This window comes from Bactrocera dorsalis, chromosome 5, assembly GCF_023373825.1.
Source record: "Bactrocera dorsalis isolate Fly_Bdor chromosome 5, ASM2337382v1, whole genome shotgun sequence".
NCBI classification, from domain to species: Eukaryota; Metazoa; Arthropoda; class Insecta; order Diptera; family Tephritidae; genus Bactrocera; species Bactrocera dorsalis.
This window is the reverse complement of record NC_064307.1, coordinates 18404019-18428071: the sequence shown is the minus strand read 5'-3', so window position 1 is coordinate 18428071 and position 24053 is coordinate 18404019. Positions and strand designations below refer to the sequence as shown.

Here is a 24053-nt window from a genome sequence, read left to right as displayed (position 1 = left end):
TTATGCCAACGATTTTTCCAGTCCTCGAAACACTTTTTATAAGGTTTTTTTAGGATGGGCAGCAGCTCCTTCATTGAATTTTGTTTTATCTCTTCGATCGATTGAAAACGAGTTCCATTCCGATGATTGTTGACTAGTTTGCATATCAAATTCATAAACCGATGTCTCTTCGCACGTTATAATGCTCTCCATGAATGTGGGATCGGAATTCGGCCGATCGTTATATCCAAAGAGACTTATTTACGGTACTCTTTTTGAAAAAAAATTAAGCTTTATCGAAACGAGTCGAGCAAGAACGCGTTCCATACCCAAAATATCCATCGAAATCATTCGAACGGACTCGCGAGAGATGTCGAGCTCTCTAACACATGTATGAAGATTTTCAGGCACCATATCCTTTACTTTTTTAATATTTTAATCAGTTGAGATTCGTCCAGAACGAGGCATGTCTTCAACGATCTCTCGATCGTCTTTGAAGGCATTGTACCACTTGTAGGCTTGTGTTTTTGATAAAACTGAATCACCGAAAGCCTTTTTCAACATTCGCAACGATTCCGAGCACGAAATTGGGTTCGAAATAAAAAAATCGAGCCAAATTCTTTGTTCGATATATTTATCCACTGTAAAAATCGCAACGCACTGCTGAGGTGTACATACTTAAGCAGCAGTTGTAAACAAACTGGTTGACAGATCGCGCTCATATTTGGCATAGTAATTAAGGATAATTAAGGATAATGAAAATGATAGGACTTCATTTTTTGTAAAATAATTTACCCGGCGAATTTAATAACAATTTTCAGGTGCTTTTTTGTCAAAATATATATTCTTACCGAGGAAATAGTGCCTAAACGTGTCTGAATCGTACAGCGAGCAGGCTCCATGCTTGCCGCACACCGTTTTCCAGAGGAGACACGCCGAATCGACCACCGCGCCATAAATAATTGGACAAGGAACATTACCGAATAATCCAATCGCCGACTGTATGATGCCCATAGCCATGGCTTTGTCTGTAATTATGTATGAAAATATAATTCGTAAGCATTAGATTTTAATAAAGAATATTGTGATATAATTAATATGATCGAAAATATTTGTTAAGATGACATTGCACGACTTGTAACCTGAATTTCAATTTCCAATAAATATATTTTAGGATTTATAACTAGTAGGCATTACAAGTACTCGCGGTGCTGAATATTTTAATACTTAACCTCACATCTATATAGTTAACATTTTTTATCAAATACGTCTTAGATGGTCTCCTAAAAGTCAAATTAATTTTTTTCTTCTAAATCCCTAATTTTTAATAATTTTGACCTATATATAGTTCTTTTTTTAGAATCGATTTTGAATAATATTTTTGTTAAATATTCAAAGGGTTCTAAGCAAGCCAATTCTCCGTGCTGAAATATTATAAAATATGGACAAAATTGTATTTTTAATTACATTAGACTCGATATAGAAATTGGGGTTTCGAAAAACAGATGCAAAGATCTCCATTCTGTATATTGGTATCTCCGGCATTCCTTATTGGATGATATTTGATCGAATAGACCACGTCCAGCAAGAAAATCTAGCTGAGAGTGTACACGAAGACCGCGAGGAGTCGATTCGGCGCCGTTCGTAGCAACTTGGACTGACTTATAGAACGGCTTGGCGTCGAGATCTTAAATTGGAAGCGTACAAAATACAGCTTGTACAAAAACTGAATCCGCTCGACCTTCCCAAGCGTCATCGCTTCGTTCTATGGGCTCTTGAAAAGTTCCAAGAAGGTCTGAAGTTTTCGGGCCAAATTTTGTTCAGCTCAAATGTTCAAAGGCAAAATAGCCACATTTTGGACAAAGAGTAACCTGAAAAGAATCAAGAGCTGCCATTTCATTCAGAAAAAATAACGGTTTAGTGAGGATTGTAGGCCGGTGGAATCATCGGTCCATATTTCTTCAAAAATGATGCCGGTGAGAACGTAACCGTCAATGGCGACCGTTATCGCGCCATGATAACCGACTATTTGATGCCTGAAATTGAAGCTCGTGATCTCGGTGACATTTGGTTTCAACAAGACGGCGCCACTTCCTACGCATTGCATCAAGCAAAGTATTTTTTGAGAGAACACTTCGGAGAGCAAAAATTCCACGTTTTGGGCCGGTCGATCGTGTGATATTACACCGTAAGACTTTTTTTGTGGGATTATGTAAAGTCTAAAGCCTAGGCGGACAGTCCGATCCAGTCCAGTATAGTTACCAGTCGACTCGTTTGAGTCGTCGAAGATTGGACTCAAGGGATGGACCATCTTAGAATTCAAAAAATCCCCATTAAATTTAAAGTTTCTGTGTTTTTTTCTTTAAAAAAGGTGGAAACCTCGAAATGGATCACCCTTTGAAAGTATAAAAAATATGCGCTCTCTAAATTCATTTTCGAAATAATACAAAATATTTTAAACTAAATTACTAAATATTTACAACAATTTTTTTTTGCTTTCTTCTCACTTACCATTTGGATGTGTGCAACGCATCACCAACAACATGCTGCCCACCTCCGATGTCGAATGCATAAACACACAAACGGCGAATATGATGATGAAGAATATGAAATTCTTACAGTTATTAGCGCAATATCCGCCGGTCGCTTGGTTCTTAAAAGCTGCAAGAACAGATAAACACGCGCACGCAACAGAAAGTTGGTTGGGTGGGGTAGAAAGAAGAGAAAAGAAGAAAAATGGGGTAGGTTATGACAGTGACTCGAGGAAATGGGTAAAAAATAATTAATGTATATGAGAAAAAATGAAATAAAATGCAATAATTAATAAATGAAAATGACAAAGCCATGCAAATGAATGGCTCCAAATATATGGCATATTATATATAGAGTAAATAGATAGTATATACCACACATATATATATATATATTCTTTATAATGAGTAATAAAATATGTAAGACTGATGAATGTATGGAGGGTATAAAAAAATAATAATAATACCATTTTTTGCAAATGAAGTTACTAAAACAAATTTCAATAAGGATCTAGCATCAATACCTTACGAAGAGGTGTTAATAAGTTACCTCAAAGTGGTATGAGTACCCAATAATTTTATAAACTTTTAAAAATTCACTTGTAAAATTTTTAACGGTACTGATTAAAAACTTCGGAAAAATTTTATTTTCCTGTAGTTGCAGTACGTGGGCTGCTATTTATTTGTTGGTATTATACACTTCTTGCGTCTATCCTGCACCAGTTGCTTGATTTATTTTTCCAATAGAACTCACAACTTTTATTTAAACAATACATACAAGGTTTGTCCGTAAAGGACTGAGTCGATTTAAAAAAATGTATTGAACCAATCGTTACAATTCTTCAAAAACTTTCTAAATAGGCTCCTTCTGTATCGATACAGCATTGCCAGTGCGATTTCCAAGCAATGAAGGCCACACGGAAGGCATTCTCCGGAATAGCCTTCGATCCCCTCTGTCGTCTCAAAATGCTTGCCTTCATTGGCCTTTTCAGGCAAGGAAACAAAAAAAAACCGGGGGCCACAGTGGACTGTAGGGCGTCTTCGAAAGCGTTGGGATGCTGGCCTTTGTTAGGAAGCTGTTCACAAGAAAAACGGTGAGAGCCGGGGTGCAATTTCCAATCGGCTGCGATGTCTTGTCGGACCCGATTGACCCTTCGTTTGAGTCTCTCAACGACTTCCTTGTAAAACTTGGCGTTGACGGTTTGACCAGAAAGAACAAATTCATGGTGGACGATATCTTTGTTGGCAAAAAAGACAATGAGCATCGTTTTCACTTTGAATATGCTTATTCTTTTCTTTTTTAAACGAGGAGACTCGTTAAGATCCATGACTCGTCACCTGGGATTACGTTATTCAAAAATTGGGGGTCACTTTCACACGTGTTCAAATTTTCTTGGCACACTTCCACTCGCCGCTTCGGTTTGCACTACTTACAGAAATACGTTGTGCAAAAATGTTTATCCTGACTAACCAGCCGCTCGTTCATTAGCTACGAACGCCCTCTACCGAATCCAATCGATGCGCGCATACTCCAAAGTACAGTCGCGGCGGAAGAAAATCAGTCCTATTACTTTCCGGACAAACCCTTTATGTTCGAAGCCTGTAGTTATGCCTTGGCCAGTAATCTATGCCACATTTCATGAATATAACATGCCTAATAAAAAACTGTAAAGCTTTAATCGCGTAAGCGTATTTCCAACCAAATTTGGTTTACGGAATCTTTGCGAATGTTGGAAAATGCTTACGATGTTTCAGCTTTATCAAAAACACGAGCTTACGGGCGCTAAAAAGCTTTCTAAGACGGTCGAGACATCATTGAAGACTACCTTAAACACCTTCAACTGTTGAAAATCTTAAAAAAGTGAAGTGCTTGAAAATCGCCAGACGAGTGTTAGAGAGATGGCAAGAGGTCGACATGATTACATTAATATTATTTTTTCATCATTTGTAAAATCGAAAATCTTGATGAAAAATAACTTTAAGATTTCTAACCTCAAGTGTTCGTACTTCTATGTGCTTTACCATTTGGGTTTGAAAATCAAAGTTTATTTTTAATAAATGTAACTATATATCAATACAGTTTAGCTCTTTTTGCCTTATTCACTTAATTACTTTTAGTTATTGTTTTTCAGTTAGAAATAGGTCACTCTCTTCATTTGAGCTTTTATAAATCTTACTACAATTTTTGGATTACGTGAAAAATATTTTAGACATTTTGATTAAAATATTTGAAATTAAAAAATTAAAATCCCGGCATACTATAGGATATAACCAATTAGTTATACTAATGGAAATATTACTCCAGAAAGGCATATATTTTTTTTAATTTATCACATATTGATTTGATTCTTAATAAAAAATGAAAGTTCTTATGATTTATATGAATGAAAAGCTAATTTGGTTGCCTGTGGTGAAATTTGAGTTTTGGTAAAATGTTACGTATACGCATGGCGCACATGCTTTGAGCGCATATGGAAATTGTGAGTACGAGTAAATAGATGTGTATGTATCTGTGTGTGTGTGTGTATGAGTGTACGTGTAAATAACGCTTTCAAACTTACAATCTGGAATGCATGTACAGTTACTGAATAAGGTGCCGTTATCAGTCAATGCTGACGCTGCACAACCCGCATGACAGGTGGAGATATATATACGACCATCCATGCCGCAAATGGGGGCGTAATTGCCCGTATCACAGGAACAATTGAGGTCACATGCTGGTTCGATCATGGCAGGACTGTAAATGCAAATGAGTTCGGAATAAAATATGTATGCACTTATATATTATATATTAAATATATTTTAAATAAATTAAATACATTATATATTACTTACGAATCACTCGTAGCACTCTTGTAACCAGCAAAATCGGTCATGCTACATCCCACAAACATCAGCACAACCATGCCGGCTGAGTAGAACAGCGCTGTAAACGCAATCCAAGCGGCTACGGAACGTGCCGACGGCTTCAACTTCAAAATGACCAAACCGGATATTACAATGCCCACACCCATGACGAGTATGCCACAAAAGGCGGCAATCATGCTGGCATCATAGGTGGTTAAACGGAACTGCGTTTCGAGGTATTTCGGTAGAAAAGTATAGAGTCCAGCGATTGGCAAGAGATGGAAGACACACGAAGCAGTGCGGAACATCAAAATGTCATTTTTCAGTTGACGTCTTACGGTCTTTGGAAAATCTTTGACAATACAAATAATAAATCAACATTTTAACACTTAAGATTTTCAAAGAATTTTTTACAAGGAAGTTATCAAACCTCTCAATTTCGGCTTCTCATCCACCTCCACTGCGGCTGCCGCCTCATCACCGCCATCCGCTTTAGCCTCGCCGGCATTGGGGTTTCGTTTGCCGCGCAACTGTTTTGGGAATGAGAACATGGCAAAGGATGACAGCAACATTAGAGTGCCTATACCAACTGGCCCCAGCCACCAGGCACCAATCCAACGTGGATCGCTTGCATCGAAGCCGGGATTGGAGAAATTCACATACCAGCGTGTACAAAATGAACCCACAATGAAACCGGATGCGGGTCCCAAAATGCGTACACCTATTGTTATGGCCATATACATGGGTGACTGTTTACTTGCCACATTATCATCTATGTAGGGTATGCCTAGTGTGGCTACTGCCGTCTGTCCAATGCCAGAGCTCAAAAGACTAGCGAAGAATATGCACAATACAATAACGGTGATTTTTGAGTGTGATGCTTGTTCCAGTTTTTGATCCTCATCGCATTCTATAAAAAAGGTAAATATGGTTAAATATCGGAAAAATTTAAGAAAGTATAAGACTTCCTAGTCAAATAAAGGACCGAAATAAGTGATAATAGAGGGACTGAAGGTTGTATCCGAAACAACTTGAAAACGACAAAATCTGTAAAATCTGAAAAATTTATTCAGAGAATGTACGGGATCCGATATCGGCGGATCTCACAAATGAGCACCGTCTTGGGGGAAAAAAGGTGTGCGAAATTTCAGATCGATATCTCAAAAACTGAAAGACTAGTTCGCTTGTATACAGAAGGACTGAATGGATGAAAACACTCCAGCTCCGACAGTTTTTGACGCAATACCCTCCGAGGAAAGTAGAGGAAGAGGAAGACCTCCACTCCGTTGAAAAAAACATGTGGAGAAGGATCTGACTACACTTGGACTATACTGAATAGCGAAGAGCAAGAACGATTGACGCGCTGTTGTAAACTCAACTATAACCGCGTAAATGGTGACTACGCCAATAAAGAAGAAGAAGAATGTCTTAAAACCCAAAAACTTTTGTGAGACACACCACAAATTGAGGAAAGCCCATTTCTGCACCTAATTTTCACACCTTTTCGTTGCTCTTAAGTACAAATATATTTTATAGTGAACTTACCTGAGTTGGAATTCGTTGAGTTCTGTCCCGGTATGCACAGATTCATTTCGTGTGAGCCCGGCACATTGGCCAACAATGCACTGAGACCACCTTCCAATGCGTTCGCACTTGTCACATTTATTGTGTCATTCATTCCATGCAGTCCATAACTGGCGTGCAGCATTTGACCATGTAAGGCGCGCATTGCCGCATTACCACCATTGCCGCCGTTACTGAGCGTATCAAGTGATTGCATCAGTTGTTTGCCAAATATAAAATGCGGCAATGAGCAAGCGAAAGCTGCAATGGAGAATAATACCATGCCGCAAGCGATCCAACGTGGGCGATGACCACGTCCTGCGAAGTAGGTTAACAACATAGCGGTACTAATTTGACCCATCTCACTGGCGCTTAGTAGAAAACCCGTCGTTTTCGATTTGATCTGAAATAGTTTCTCGATGGTAGTGATCACCGACACGAAATATGTCATATACATGCCCTGTAAAATGTAGGCGAGCAAAAAGACCACCATGAAGACATTAGTCGAGGCAAAGTTACGCGCCCATTTCGGTCGACAGCCGAATAAACCGCAGCCGGGAGCTTGTCGATCGCCATTACTCAACTCGGAATCTGTATCCGATTCATCCGGTTCACGCGTTCGTGTATTTTTTTGTGCATATAAGCCGGTAAGTGGATCTTGTTCATCATACTTGTCTGGTACGCCCAAGCCGATACCATTCTTGCCGTTCATTAGCGAACCATTATTGTTGCCCTGATGATTAACCGGATAATGTAACAGTCCGTTTTTGAGGTTATTAATTTGTTCGGCATCTTTCCATTCGTTGTTATTACTGGTCGATGTGGTGTATAGTACAGTGGTGGGATCACCTAGTGTTTCATTCGCCTCTTGTCCCGCTAGACTGCCGTCTTCCGCTCCATTAATACTTGCTGTGCAAACTAAGCTGTTGTCTGTCAAGCCAGCGTTGCCATTACCATTGTTTAGTGCAGCACTGTTACCATTACCGTTCGACAGTAGTGGGGTCCAAGCTTGCGTAGAATCACGTCGTGTACCATTCTGATAACCATTAGTGCCATTTGCATTGCCGTGACCATTGTGTAATGGTGTGCCGTTCAAACTAGCATCGCCATTGCTGCCATTCTGTTTGTAGGGTGTACCAGCTGGACTTGAAGCTGTGCTTGACTTTATCTGGCGTTGTGGAGACTGAAAATTGAGCATTTGTGGATTTGCCGCGGCATCGACGTCGCTGGCATTTGTCGAGGGATTCATATTTTGTTGTGGCTGTCGGTGTTGGTAGTTGGGGTAGGTTGTAGGTAATGTAGGAGTTTGTTGGGGTTGGTGTGATGTAGCTGGGATATTTTTGTTGGGGGAAGGGTTGGGAATCAATATGGTTGAAAGTGGGATTTTTATGTTTCAAATTTAATTATTCTATGAGATTTCTACTAAATATTCATCCATTTTCGATATCTGCTTTTGATATATTGTTATTGTATAATAGCTGATAACACTGAAGTTCTCCGATTAGAGCTTCTTAATTTATTTTTGTATTGTTTTGTATAGAGTTTTATGCGTTTGTTGTCTTGTTGGTGTCTTAACGAAGACACTGGCAGCTTATTTTCAAACGGTTTTACGAATTATTTTCAATATTTTGTAGCTTGAACGAGGTAGTTTTGAAGTTGAAGGTTGTAAAGTTTGCAGCTTCTGTTTTTTATATGGCAGTGTCTGGAAATAGAAGAAATTGAAGGAATTGGATTATTACACTTTTAAAAAATAATACATAATTTATTTTAAAGGAAAAGGAAAATTGAGTTTAAAGTCTTTAATGATCCTTTTACTGCAAGTGTCAAGTCAAATATGTTTTCAAAGTACAGTGGGAAAGCACCAAAACTGAAGTGTTGTCATCCTAATACTTTAAAGATTTTTTTCACCCAGAAAGCTAATGATAAAGTCTTAATGATCCTTCTACTGTAAGTATCAAAAAGTATGTTTTCAAAGAACAGTGTGAAAACACCAAACCAGAGGTTTTGTTATCATAGAATTTAAGGATTTTTTTCACTCAGAAAGGCTAATGATAAATCCACCTTATAGATGACTGATATTTCTAGACCACTTATTTGGGAAGTATGTTCGCCTCTTGTATTGGTGTAACAATTGTTTCAAGTAGAACTTCTAAAATTCACATGTTTTTGAATGATTTTTTGAATTAAGGAGTGGTTAAGAAATCTTAAGGCGTTACATGGGTTTACGGGTTTCAAAAAGTCGAGTTTTTGATTGTCTTATTAAATTCTACAACATCTCTAAAATATTGTTCTAAATTTTCAAGTCGTTCCGAGTAATAGTTTCGGAGATACAGCTTTGAAAACTTGTGTGCTCGAGGTTAGCTAGGCTAACTGTGCCGTCTTTAAACTCGTTTTTCTCGACACTGTGTTTTTGAAATCGGCTTGCAAGATTTCTCGAGAACTACTCAACCGTTCTTTATGATACTTTACACAGGCCTTTGAGATACAATTCCTAGAGACTTGGACGAAGGATTCGATTACAATTATTTGAAAAAAAAGGCGAAATTTTAATTTTTTTGTAAAAATGTCTGAAAAAAAAACATTTTTTAGTTTCTTTTTTCCTTCGTCCAAGTTTTAAGTTAAAGTTCTAACTAAAACACGTACTTTTTCACTTTAGATGATCTTGTAAAGAGTTATCCTGCCAACCAGGACGCATTTGCTTTCTAGGGATCACCGGAAATGGCGTCGTGATGACCGAGCTTAAAATATTTTTTTCCAAAAATTATGAATTTCTTTGTTAATAATGTATGTTTGTAAAAATAAAAAATTAAAACAACCGCAACTAATCTCAAGTTATTTAGTTGCTAATCGCCATTTTTTTTATATTATGTATTGCTATTATATTTGGTATACAGAAAATTATATCTTGTTATACATACATATGTATATCAAAATTAGCGAGAACTCAAGGCCAGGTTCTAAAAGTATTTTGCGAATTTTGAAAAAACATTTTAATTTTTAATTTTGTCTTATTTTTTTATTTATTTTTACGAAAGTTTCCAGTGGAATCTTAATAAAAGTTTTTGTAATACAAAGCAATGGCCTGTCACAGAAGCAATAATATAACAGTTGTTGGAAACTTTAGAAAAAAAAATTATCATAACTTTTATATAAAGAATTTATTGCCTTTGTCACTTTAAGAACCACCCTCACACATACACATATTAAGCAATAATTACGTCGTTAAATAATGCAGTCAAATACACTAACTTCTTGCCAAATTGCGTTACAGTTATGTATAAAGGTATATGTATAGAGATAGTAGAGTCATAAGCTACGCAGCAGGTGAGGCAACTGAACAATTTGAAGGTTAATAGATAACAACAGACAATTTAAAATCGCAAACACACATACACAAACAAAACCGGGTAAGTTCTGCATACGTGTATGTATGTATGTATTTCACGTGCTAGACTTATTTTCAGTGAGATGCACTTTCGTTTTCAATTAAACTATTTATTATTTAATATTCTTCATTTTCGCTATCTTTATTGCACATTTGATATCAGCATGTCATAACGTTTTGATTATGTACAGTTATCATTACGTACTCACTTTCCATACAACACTGACCTTGAAATTTCACAAACTATTTTTAAAACGATTTTTTGTTGTATTTATTTGTCGTTTCTATGCGTATTTTCTGCGTATGCGTGCCAAATACACCCGCAAAAATAATTAGGTTGCTTTGCGTGTAGTCACACGCAGCGAAAGTAGGTAATTGGGTGACGGGAATTGTTATCAACAGCGTTTTTTTAATGCCGATAAGAATTATCACAATAACAAATGTTAAGTTGTTCACTAGCGTTTTTTGGCAATATTTATTGCATTATTGCTGCACAAATTATACGTCCACTGACGGCGAAGGCCGGATTTTGACTAAATTTTATGAAAAATTTACCGAAAAAATGCACCAACGCAATCGCGCTGGAGAAGCAGTAGAAGAATTGCCATATAACATTTTGACATTATTTTTCATATTTACACACTTACATATATACATATAAAAAAGCGATATAATTATATATGAGTGTGCATTTGCTTATGTGTGCATGGATTTTTTATCAGTGCAGTGCAGCCATTTTAGGCCACAGTCGCAGTCGCAGCCAGTGTCAATATTGATACAGCTTGCAAAAAACGACATACAAGATTGGCTAGTAAACAATAAAAAAGTTGATTTCTTATACACACACACATATATATACCATATATAATATATTTAAGTATATTTGTTTAATTTTTACGGCTGTATGTGTATCACAAATAATTTATACCGACATATACACAAACATATTTCTATATATGTACATACATAAGTATATTTCATTGTAGTTATTTATAAGCGTGAGTTTCCGAAATGAATTCAATGTCAGGGCAAAAAGCTGCGACCGCCGCGTGACGTGAACATCGCTTTCGCAATTTGTTTTCGGTTTTTGGCGTTTTTTTTGAATAGTTAATTAGCGAGAAGAAAACAATTATTTTAGATTGCTTTGATAAATTTTAATAAATTAAATTAAGCAGTAGTTTGTTTGTCGAATTCTGCTGTGTTGCTTAAAATAATTGGAGGCATAGCAGCTTATAAATAATAATTTTTATTTCCAGCTTGCAAATTTTCAAATATAATTACTTTTTTTTGGTAATAATTTACAGCTTTGTGCATGTCCGTCTTATTTTTTTCCTAAAAGACTGGTAAAGACATAACCTTAATTTAGTTAATTTTTTTTTATACAAATTAGGGAAAAGCTCTAATTGACTCAATTAAAGTAGTGAAGTGATTATTAGTAAAATTTGATTTTTCGGACGAAAGTTTCTAATTGACTTCATTTGAGGTTTTCCAATTATCTTATTATGTACTTTAATTTGTAATGGTAACAAGTTGTAATTAAAAGTTAAAGGGTTATTTATTAGCTAAATATCTACACTAATGATAAAAAATGTCAATTGATTCAATTAATGGTCCAAAAATTGTTAATTGACTCAATTAAGGATGGAAAAATTGCGAGTTAAGGAACTATCAATTTATTAAATAAAATTTTGAAATGATAAAAAGTTGTTAATTGACTCAATTAATGATGGAATTTGGTCAGTTTGTTAATTGACTCAATTAAGTATGGAAAAATCGCAAATTAAAGGGCTATAAATTAGTTAAATAAAATTGTTAATTGCCTCAATTAACTGTCGAAAAATTGTTAATTTAGTAAATTAAGTATGGAAAATTTTTTAACTGACTCTTTTAAGAAATTGTCAGTTAGCTAAATTTCTACACTAATTCATATTGAAAAAAGTCATAATTCAATCAACTGAAAATATGTTAATTAGCTATTTGTACTCATTAGTACGTATAAAGAAAAAAATGCCAACTGAAACAATTGAGGTTGTTTTGGAAATGCACATAAGGATTTTATTTAGCAAAAATAAGGAGTTAAATAAATTAGTTAAATAACTCAATTAATGTTGGAAGATTGTTAATTGACTAAATTAAGTATGGAAAACTTCTCAATTGACTCAATCAATAATTTGTCAATTAGCTAATTCTGTACACTAATACATATTGGAAAAAATGCAAAATTGACTCAATTAAGGATATGTTAATTAACTATTAGTGTTCATTAGCATGTAAAATGTTACTAATTGGCACAATTGAGATTGTTTCCGAAATGGCTATAATGGTTTTAGTTAGCAAAAATAATAAGATATAGAATGAGTATTGGGTCGTTATGGGATGATTTTTGGTTTATAGAACCAACCGTTTTCCGTAAATGGCCAAATTAAAGGGCTAAAAATTAGTTAAATATTTACACTAATGAGAAAAATTGTTAATTGACTCAATTAAGAATTGATCAGTTAGCTTAATCTCTACACTAATACTAACAACAATAATTGGAAATAATTCATAATTGACTCAATTAAGGATATTGCTTCGTTAGAGGATGTTTTCGAGTTCATAGAACCAAACCGTTCTCTATCCATGTGTTTAGCGATAATTGTCACGGAACAATTCTGCTACTGCTACCAACTAACATTTACTTATATTCCACAATGTGGTGCATATATGAAAATGTGCAGAAAAAATGTTGGACCGTAATTGCTGGCAAAAATATGGCCAGATACTTATTTACTGAGTTTTATGCCTGTGTATGTTATTACTGATAATTTATTTTTCGTTATCAAAGGTCGGCATGCATACATACATAATACATATATGCAATATATATATGTAAGTATGACATCCATATTTACTACGCTTGGTTTAATGGTGTTGCACTTTTTATGGCTTGGAAAAAATCTGCTTTCATATATACCGAAATTTATATATGTTTGTACACAAGAATGTGACTTTTGCGCAACATATTAATTATGGCACGTTTCATATTCGAAATGTACTGAAAATGTACTCAATCTTGCACTGGTTTGCATTTTAGCACAATTATTGCGTAAATAAGATTTTGTTATCAATTTTTGCAGCGACCACATGGTCACTTATTATTATTATTAAGATTTGTCATTTTATAGAATGAAACATGAAAATTGGCGGTACAAAACATTTCTAGCAATCACTGTTATTTTTCAGATTGCGAATTTGATGTAATTGTATAAACAATTGCAGAGAGTGATTCAATTAAAGCTGCGAATTGGAAAGGGAAAATTACGCAAATGTGACAATTTGCAGATAAATACACATTAAAGTAAACAAAATTACTGCCACCATTCTAATTAATTTAATTGCTAATTTTGTTTTCATATATATTTCATAGCAAAGATTTTGTTGTTTTTTCCAATACAACACTTTCACAATTGTCAATTATTAGGCAATTTGTAGGCAATTAAAATAATTTCGTTCAAGGTTGAATTAAATTTGAAACTTCGTTTATTTCATGAAAAATAGTACGATTTTTATTTACAAAATTGGATGAACACAGCTGTTTTTTGAATTAGAAATTTAGATGTTAAAATGACAAAATAAATAAATATTATAAAATATGGAATAATCGTAATTTTTTCGAATTTTTTCAACGCAAAATTCGTTATTCGTTTTTTGGTGTTTTCGTCGATTTTTTAAAGAAACACTGAAAACTTAGAGATGTTTTTGAGAAAACCGATCTTTGCCAAGCGAAAATTACCAATTTAGAACGATGTAATACAAAATAATGGATGTACCGGTATGAAGTGAGCGTTAAAAGATATGTGTGTTAGTAGGGAATATTTGTTGTGAACGAGTCCTATTCTGAGATAACCTCATAGCTGATTTGTGAAGAAAAATGTGTGAGGTTTGCTTTCTGACATCATAGAATTGTGATAAAGTTGTGAGCATTTGAGCTTTTGAATTTACGTCAGTCAGTGAGGTAAACCTCACATACTTACTTCATAAAACTTAGTGAGAATTGTGATTTTTGTGAAATCTTGAAATCCAATGCAGAATCACTCTTACGAACAGGTGTTACTTTGGACTGAGTAGGCAAGATCAAATTCTACAAGTCCTGCTTTATGGCGGATGGTAGCATGGACAATAACATCATCTTATGAGCTGGCCTTTGTGTGTTCGAGAGAAAAGTTTTGCGCAAAGTTTATGGTCCGGATCAACTTGAAAATAGGAAAATATTCTAGAGGTGTTGTAGAATTTAATAAAATCATGAAAAAACTCGACTCGTGGACTCGTAAGCCCATGTAACCGCTTAAATGGCTGTTTAGTTGGAGTCGTTCCACTATGGAAGAATTACGGATTCTCAATCTTTGAGTTTAAAATAATTAGATGTTCAGCTATATTGTTGAATATCTCTGGTATAAAATCCTTTAAGATATAGCCAGATAGCGCCAGCCTTTCCAGCAGACAACACTACCGGGTTGTGCTATTGCGAATTGGTTCGAGATATCTGAGTGAAAATCATGCTACTTATGGAAATGATTGTTCTTTTGATTTTATTTTCTTCCGGTTTATCCGAAATATCAAAAATAAAGCAATGCTTGATGCGATTGTGGATACATCAGTGTCTGTATAAAGATGAAACAACTCAATACAAAGCAATGTTGTTCCGAAAAGTAGTAAGAATTTGAGAAAATCGGCGCTTAAGTAAAACACCGCAAGGCAATCGAAGTGAATGCGGAAAAAAACATAAAAAATAAAAGACTAAAGACGAACTTGGGAGAGTAATAGAAAAAGCGAAAATGAGAGAAGAAGGCTATGGGTATTTGGTCATAGTTGGCAGTGACGAGTAAAGTTCCTTGACATTCTGCGCTGATGCAACAACAGCAGCGTCAAGCTGCAGTGAGAACAACAATAGCAAAGGTGAAGTTTTGCATACAATCACATACATACATACATATATACATACTTACATATATGCGGTCGTACATACATACATACATAGACACAACCACACACATGCAATAATACATATTTATAAACACACAAACGAAGAGTTGCGCAGAAGATGCGCTTGCAGCACAGCTGCAAGTATGAGACGCCGCTGTTTGTTCGTGTTGTAGTTGTTGTTGCTTTGGTGAATTTTGAATTTTGCGACGGTAGTTTGGTCATAATTCGTATTTCTTCAACGCTGTTTACAGGCCAAGTTTAGCGCTTTTCGCAAGCACACATGCAACGTCGCGCACAAAGCGAGACAATAGCCGCGACCACAGCAAACCCAACAACAATACATAGTTACATACATATATATGTATATAGTATTAGCGACAACAAACATAAAGCGCTGCTGATTGTCTGCTGCAGCAACTAGCCGGCGTTCTTCAACCTGTGCGTCTGTTGCTACGTAGCAACATGCCGGCCGCTGGTAATGATGATGTCGTTGGCTTTGTTGTTGCTTTTGTTATTTTTGTTTTGTTTTTTTTTGCCTGTTCGGCCAGAGATCATTCACTTTGCGGCGATTCCACACGCTTTTGTTCTACACAGATTTGTCTTGGCCGCAGAATAACCACAACAATAACAATAAAAACAAAGCATTGACTGTAGCCAATAGGTCGAGCAGAGGATGCAGCAATACACACATTCAAATACATACAAACATGTGATCGTTGCAACAGCACGCATGCGTGCAAATTTAGCCTCACTCTTACGTATCTACACCTGATCGCACACACATACATACACATATGTATTGGTTTTGCTTTTGATGGCAAATTTTGAATGTGTTGTGTTGCTGTTGTTGTTGACGTCGCCGTTGCTGCATCCACTTTCAATGCTAACTTCATTTCGTTGTCGCTGCTGCTGCAGTCGCTGTTCGCCGAGCTTTGCGTTCGTGTTGTTCTTATTGTTGTTTATTTTGCTGTTGCTTTTCTTATTATTTGTGTTGTTGTTTTTGTTCTTATTGTTGCTTTTTGGTTTTACGTTTTTTTTTTGCTGCAGCTAAGCACATTGAACTCGATAAGTGGTTGATGGTGTCTGTATTGGTTTCTCTTCGTCCGGCGATGACGATTCGTTTGTTTGCTTGCCCTTTCATTCTTTTGCTTATAGGCAGGTAGTCGACGGTTTGATGGCATTTCCTTTGCAAAAGCAAAAAGTTCGTGCAAATTGCATAACTCTATACATTCTGCGGTTAGTGTTTTGATTGGTGTTGCTTTTCAGAATGACCCAGGAAATATGTATGCATATATCCCTACTTATATATGTACATAGGTATTTTCATTAACTACTTATGCACATATATACATACGAGTATATGCATTTGTATACTACATACATATGTATGTCTGTGAAAAATTATGCTAAATTCATATTTCAACAAAATAATGCAATAATTTTTATGTCACTAAAAAATTTTGTTTAAGAAGATATTCGAGCATGACTGCTACATAAATACATAGTTCCCACTGTAAAGTTCGACATTTATGTTTAACATTTTCAAAGACTTTTGATCGATTGAACAAAGGTATAAGAGAATTTATAACGGGTGATTTTTTTGAGGTTAGGATTTTCATGCATTAGTATTTGACAGATCACGTGGGATTTCAGACATGGTGTCAAAGAGAAAGATGCTCAGTATGCTTTGACATTTCATCATGAATAGACTTACTAACGAGCAACGCTTGCAAATCATTGAATTTTATTACCAAAATCAGTGTTCGGTTCGAAATGTGTTTATCGACAAATTTTGTTCAGCGATGAGGCTCATTTCTGGTTGAACGTTACGGTGAATGGCGATCGCTATCGTTCGATGCTAACAAACTTTTTGTTGCCAAAAACCGGCCGAAATGCTCGAAAAAGTTGCCCAAAATTGGACAAAAAGTAAATGTCATGAACCAATCTAACGTTTCAAATAAAGAACCGATGAGATTTTGCAAATTTTATGCGTTTTTTTTTAAAAAAAAGTTATCAAGCTCTTAAAAAATCACCCTCTAGTTAAAAGAAATTGGAATATGCAACACTACTTTGGTTATAGCCACTATAAAGATTTTGTTTGAACACCCTGTCATTAAATTATGCAAAGAGATTTAAATATAGCGCTTAAGATATAATTTCGAAACTTCTAATTCCTTAATTTTATTTTCAAAAAATCGATTTTTTTTTAATTTTATTTTTTAATGTACATAAATTTAAGAATATACAAAGATTTCAGTGAAATTTTCGAAGTTACAGGCAAATTTGAAAAGGCGTTTGAAAGTGCTTGGTAGTACAAAGCCAAATTTTTCTCAAAATGGTGTTTTCAAAGTTGGTGATCAACATTACTCGAAAACCGTTAAACTAATTAGTCTCAAATTTTAACACGACCTTCTTAAATACATCGAATAATTTTTTCAACGATACTATTTTTTTATAAGCAATTTAAGGTCGAAATTTTGGTCAAAACTCGATTTTTCAAAAAAATTTATTTTGCTTATCTCTTCGATTAGCTTTACTAGCTTAGACATTATTTTAACGAACTCTGTTTAATTTTTTTAATTTCAGAGGATCCAGTTCAAAGATATAGTGGTCACCGCAAAACGTCTGTTTTGAGAGGAGCTGCCGGTGATCAGCTGTAGTTTCTTTCCAAATAAATATTTTTACTAATTCTATATCTTGAAATACAGTTAAAAGATACCATAATATGTCTACAAATTTTTGAATCAATAAATTTAAAAGTTTTTCAAAAAAAATGTGGAAAATTCGCTTTTTCGGTGTTTTAACTGTACATTCGTATAATCGCTTAAAATTATTATTAGTATTTTTACAATATGCAGTCAACTGTTTATGATTGAAATTATATTAACACCAAACTGTCAAACTTTGTATATATCAATGATCAAACATGAATCGGACTGGTCCATCTATAAATCGATAAATATTTATTTTCTATTGGTGCAATAAGACCTGAATCTTTTGCAAAAACGATGTCGTGTGCAGGTCGCAAAAAAAGCTTGACAATGTAGCTGTGGAACCTACACTCATCAAACGCATCACTGGTGAGGAGACGTGGGTTTGTGAATATTTTTATCGAAACTGATCAATAATCTAGCGAATGGCGTTTCAAAAAATAAGTGACTAAACAGGTCAAAAAAAGCTTGACAATGTAGCTGAGGAACCTACACATATTAAACGCATCACTGGTGAGAAGACGTGGGTTTGTGAATACGACGTCGAAACTGATTAATAATCTAGCGAATGGCGTTTCAAAAAATAAGCGAAACCGAAAAAACCAAAATTCGTTGAAGGCACTAAAGGCCATCTCAGCCAAGGCTTATAACAAGTGTGTGAAAAATTGGATTAAGCGTTGACATAAAACGAGCCTATCCAATCGGATTGCTCTCGTATATTGTTTTCAAACTCATTACGTATTCCTTGTAAGCTGTGGTAAGTCAGTTTGGAAAGACATAGGCGAAGAATAGTGTTCAAAAATGTTCGTTTAAAAACCCAAAGATTGGAACATTTTCCGTGTTTGCCGATAGACTGATAAAATGATTCTTACAAATTTTCACAAATAAAAACTCGAGTGGCTGCCGGTTGAAATTTTTGAAAAAGATAAGGAAACGAAGTAAAATAACTTAAAACAGTATTTTAAAATTAACAAACATTTTAAGCTGTTTGGTAACAAATATCAATCGTTAACGATACAAAAAGCTAAAAATTTCAATTAGGAAATTTTTAAAAATAATTTCTTTTTTCATTCTTCATATAGCATTTATGTATTACTTATTTTGTAAGTTGAGTTGATTAGACACTTGTTTGTTAAATTGACTAACTAACTACACATACATATAATACTTACTACATCAAGCAAAAAAAGAATATAAAACATATTCATAAAAATACACATATGTATGTATGTATGTGTAAAAATTGCCAGTCACTTATTAAGTACCGGCGATTTCTTCGCTGGGCACAGCTAAATTTGCCCATACTACAAGTATTTCACTATATGTGTATGTGCGTGTATGCGTGAACTCAATTTTCGCTACAATTCACAAATTCAATGTGAAGGTCAAAGTCAGCGGCAGTGACCAAGCGACTGAAATTAAAGCTAAAATAAACACTCAAATGGCGGCATTCATTTAAACATTCACTATATGCCAGTATTTATTTATATATATTTGCATGTGTTTATGTATAAATATTTTTATTGTTTAGTTTATTATAGCTTTTGTATATATGTATGTATGTATGCAACAAGTTTAAGATGGTGGCGTGTCGAGAGCGAATATTAAAGTCAATGAAAACTAAACGGTAGAAAAAAGTAATAGCAAAAGTGGAATTTGAATGTGGCGGGGGGAGCGACGTTTAAATGGATAAAAAGTGAACTCGGTTGGAGAGAAAGTAAATTGAATTGAATTGAATTGAATTTGTTATTAAGATTTAGTACGTATAAAGATGGGATAAGGAGTTAATTGAGTAAATTACATAATTGAATACAATTATATGAGTTAATCGAGTATTTAATCTTTCAATAAAAAAATTGTAGTTTTTGATATTAGGTATAATTCTTATAGAAATTTCCGAGAACCAATTAATCGAGTCAGTTATAAAATTTAATACAATTAAATAAGTTAATCGAGTATTTAGCAATACAATTATGTAAAAGAAAAATTTAAAAGTGTTTGATATTAAGTATAATTCTTATAGAAATTCCGAGAACCCATTAATTGAGTCAATTTTATAATTGAATACAATTAAATAAGTTAATCGAGTTTTTAATAATTCATTTAATATATAAAAAAAATGTTAAAAGTGTTTCTTCTTAAGTATAATTCTTATAGAAATTTTCATTAATTGAGTCAATTATATAATTGAATAAAACTATATGATTCATTTAGCAATACAAGTAAAAAAATAAAAAATAAATAAAAAATAAAAATGAGGTGTAATTTTTATAGAAATTTCCGTGAACCTATTAATTGAGTTAATTATGTAATTGAAAACAATTAACTGAGTTGATCAAGTATTTAGCAATTCAAGTATGGAAAAGAAAATTTGAAAAGTGGTTAAAATTAAGTATAATTCTTTTAGAAATTTGAATCAATTCATTAACTGAGTTAATTACATGCGAGTTAATGAAGTTCAACTACAAAATTGGGAAAATGATTGAAATTCAGTGTAATTATTATAGGCATTAATTGAGTCAGTTATTAAATTGAATATGACCATACAATATGATCACTAAATTCACTCAATCAAATCACTGCTCACAACTCCTTAGTTACTTTTTAAAAGGCCTTTTAATATGATTTGATGTGCACATATCCTTAATTAAATGATTGCTTACAACTCTATAAATATGAGAAACACTGCTAATTGGCTTAATTAAGAAGCAACATAACATATTTAAGAAAAATCACTAAAGGGATGAAGTGGATTTACTTGCAAATTAGAAAATTTCGCGAAAAAAATTCCACCTAAAAGTGGTATAAACGATTTTTTTTAATCTAAATTATTACTCCTTCTGTAATAAAATCAAATAAAGCCTGACAAACAATTCAGAACATCACAAAACGTTTATCCGCAGGCTAATTCATCGAATAAGCAGAAAAGTGAAATGTTGCAGTCACTGCACTATGCACTTGAAATACATTAGTATGATCTCAAAGTGTAAAATAAAAACAAAAACCGGCTATTGCTAAGCTATAAGAAAGCATATACAATGGCGTACAATGGTAATAGTGGTCAAGACTGTTAGCAACATCAACAGCATAATCGATGCTACACGGCAGACGAGCTTGACAATTTTGCTTTCAATGTTATGCATTTGATGTTGTATCATTTGGTTGTTATTGTTATTGCAAAAGTCTGGACTGGACCAGACCAGATCACACAGCAAAGCCGGCCAAGTCCAATAGTCCAATCGATAGCGAAGTGAAATTGCAGCTTGCTCTTGTGGGGGAGGGGGGAACATTTAGAGGCGGCAGTGAAGAGCGTCCAAACAGGTAGTGAAGAGCGATTGTAGAAAGAGGAAATAGCAACAATAGCAAAAACAGCAAAAACAGCAACAAACTATAAGGAAACGAGTGCATTTGTAATTTCGCAATAGTTGCGCTTGCGCAATAGACATACATATGCACATAAGTATATACTACTAGCTGGTAAACTAGCAGTAAGAGTAACCTGAAAAAACGGCAAAAGTAATGAATATAACAGCAGTATGAAACTACAATAATATGACTGCCAATATCTGTTAAGCAATCGACTGAGAGCCACCGGTTGCCGCTTGCCATTACACATGCAATGCTGTATTGGCTGTATACAAGTACGTACATTCATAGGTGTATATATGTTTGTAGGAACTTATGAATAAGTATGTAAACAATGAATTGTGCTATTAAAACTTAGTATCTCTGCTTCACAGAAATGTGTATTATACAATTTTTATTTGATACTGCCATAAACAATTTATGATGTATGTAGGTATGCTTCAGCTTCCAAGAATGGGTTTTATTCGGTGGGGGATATGGGGATGGGAGACATCCATCTGTAACAGGCGGATACAATGGATTTTCTAGGGCTCATCCTGAATATGAAGCTTTCATAGACGCCGAATATCAAAAAGTGAGCAAAAAAAAGCATCGATTGCCATATACTGCTGTAGACATGGTAAAAGGTAGGACCTCTAACCGAAAGTGGTGCTCTGGCCTACGACAGTTAAGCCCATTATGTTTTATGGAGTTTTTAAGTGGTGTAGGGCTGTAGAAAATACCACACTTGCAAAGAAACTCGTGAGCGTTCAACGGGCGATGCTCATCAGCATATGTGGTGCAGTAAGGTCCACTCCAATCATGCCACACACCATCTTGTACAAAGTGCCCATAGATATCGTCGGAAGGTGTATGGCTGCGAAAGTTGTTATCAGACTCAGAGAACCTGATAATCTCTTTATATATGTACTTTGACTTCATACAGGTTCACTTGGATCATGGAGTCGACAAACCGAACTTTGGCGGCTCCTTCTCGTCGCCATATACCGACGAGGGAGTTGCTGGTGGGAAGAAGCCGTTGGAGGAGAGGGACTTCTTTACGGATGGGTCAAAACTTAGGGGAAAAGTTGGTGGACGAGTTTATTGTCAGGAACTGTCTATCTTCACTCTTCCAGACTATTGCAGTGTCTTTCAAGCTCCAGAGTGTAGCCTCCTTCAGAGAAGTGACCATTCACTAAGATAGCAGAGCGGCGATACTAGCCTTGAACCCCTTAACAGTTCGTTAGGGGTTGGTCAAGGAGTGCCTAACGTCTCTGGCATCGTGTGTCTTTTAGATAAGACTGGTATGGGCGCCAGGCCTTAGCAAGGAAAGGCACCTAGAACCGCTATCAGTAAAATGGCGGCGGGTCGGTGCTCCCGTATCATCTTGTTTTCTACTACTAGATAGCTGGGCTTCGCGGAAGCTTGGCTATCGCAAAAGTATTCTGGCCCAATATCGATCATAAGATATCCAGTGATCATTTTGCCCTCAATAAGGCTAGTCTCCTCTTAGTACATTGGCTACAAAGCGTTTTTCCAATTTATAAGTTCTAACACAGGAGCTCTTCTTTTCTATAGCTTCACAAAGGACTATACATATATAGCAGTCCCCGTGCGAGCTTTGATCAGCCATCTAACCTAACCCAACCGACTTTTTTCGGAGGTGGTATTTTTGACAACTGCTACTTGATTTAGATTCAGTTTAGTACTACTTACATATAATTATTTAGATCTACTACGGAGCAACGGTTGCAAATCGAGCAAATTTATTAATTCGAGTAACCATGGATCGGTGTCCACGTTACATGCAGTGAATAATGTGCGTCTTCTAAGTGGAGCAGAGTATAGAAAAATACCCAAATGAGTCCATACGCCAATTGGAGGGGTGCCCTTCCACTTTATGCCAGATTTTGTAGAAGGATATTGAAGCTAACCGACCATCAAGCGCGTCACACGTTCCATTAAGGCCAACGGGCCCGATTTTTAAAATAACCTTTTGATGTGCGTATTACCTGGCGTTCTCGCCTACGTTCTACGATTGAGGACTTGGAAGAGAATAGTCGGCAATAACGATTGGTGACAAACTGACAATTTGCTGCAAAAGCGATTAAAAATTGGGTCCATCAGCTGGAATTTACCCGAGTCAGTGCTGGTGATCACTTGTCCGAAATAATTTTTGAAACATAATGACAAACATTATATTATGTGCGTTTAATTTCTTTTTGAAAATATGCCAAAACAAATCTCTCTTTAAGTTAAGAAGCCTTTGGTTCCACGCCGAAAAGCTATTTTCTCAAAAAATCTTCAAAGAAAGAGCAACAAAAAAAATATATATGGTATATGCAAATGTATGCTGTTTCTTCGAAATTTTTATTTATGTAAACTCGATGGGCCAATATCCGCTTTACGACTTGCGTCATTTGGGCTAGGTGCCCTATTAAATTTTATTTGCGACTTCCTGCATACAAAGTAGTTGCGTCGAATGAAATGTTTGGAAAAACATGCTCCAAAAGCTAAATGTAAATTATTTTTAAATATTCGTACATACGAACTCTTTAAGTAAAAAACTGTGTCCAGACGGTTGTATTGAATGCTTTCTGATAGAAAATGGAGTACAATACAATGCGATGCCTTTGCCCTGCAGAGAGAAATTTAGTATTAAGTATTATCCATTAATTTTCGTTGTGGGTATGCTACTATTGAAACTAATATGCATATAAACGATAG

General features: G+C 35.1%; 1 protein-coding gene across 6 annotated transcripts in view; it reads right to left on the bottom strand.

The window, feature by feature from the left end:
• LOC105232895 (solute carrier organic anion transporter family member 74D) overlaps positions 1 to 24053 on the bottom strand; it is a 110549-nt gene that overhangs the window by 410 nt on the left and 86086 nt on the right. For 4 of the 6 annotated variants that reach the window (XM_049459401.1, XM_049459400.1, XM_049459402.1 and 1 more), the window contains exons 6-11: positions 6903 to 8622; positions 5788 to 6267; positions 5346 to 5709; positions 5072 to 5247; positions 2491 to 2640; positions 831 to 1007 (exon numbers count right to left, since the gene is read on the bottom strand). In XM_049459401.1, coding sequence (XP_049315358.1) covers positions 831 to 1007; positions 2491 to 2640; positions 5072 to 5247; positions 5346 to 5709; positions 5788 to 6267; positions 6903 to 8169 — 2614 coding nt within the window. In that variant the 5' untranslated portion in view covers positions 8170 to 8622. Of the gene's footprint in view, positions 1 to 830; positions 1008 to 2490; positions 2641 to 5071; positions 5248 to 5345; positions 5710 to 5787; positions 6268 to 6902; positions 8623 to 10514; positions 10833 to 24053 lie in introns of those variants that run through there. The other 2 variants (XM_049459405.1, XM_049459404.1) reach the window with 2 other exon arrangements.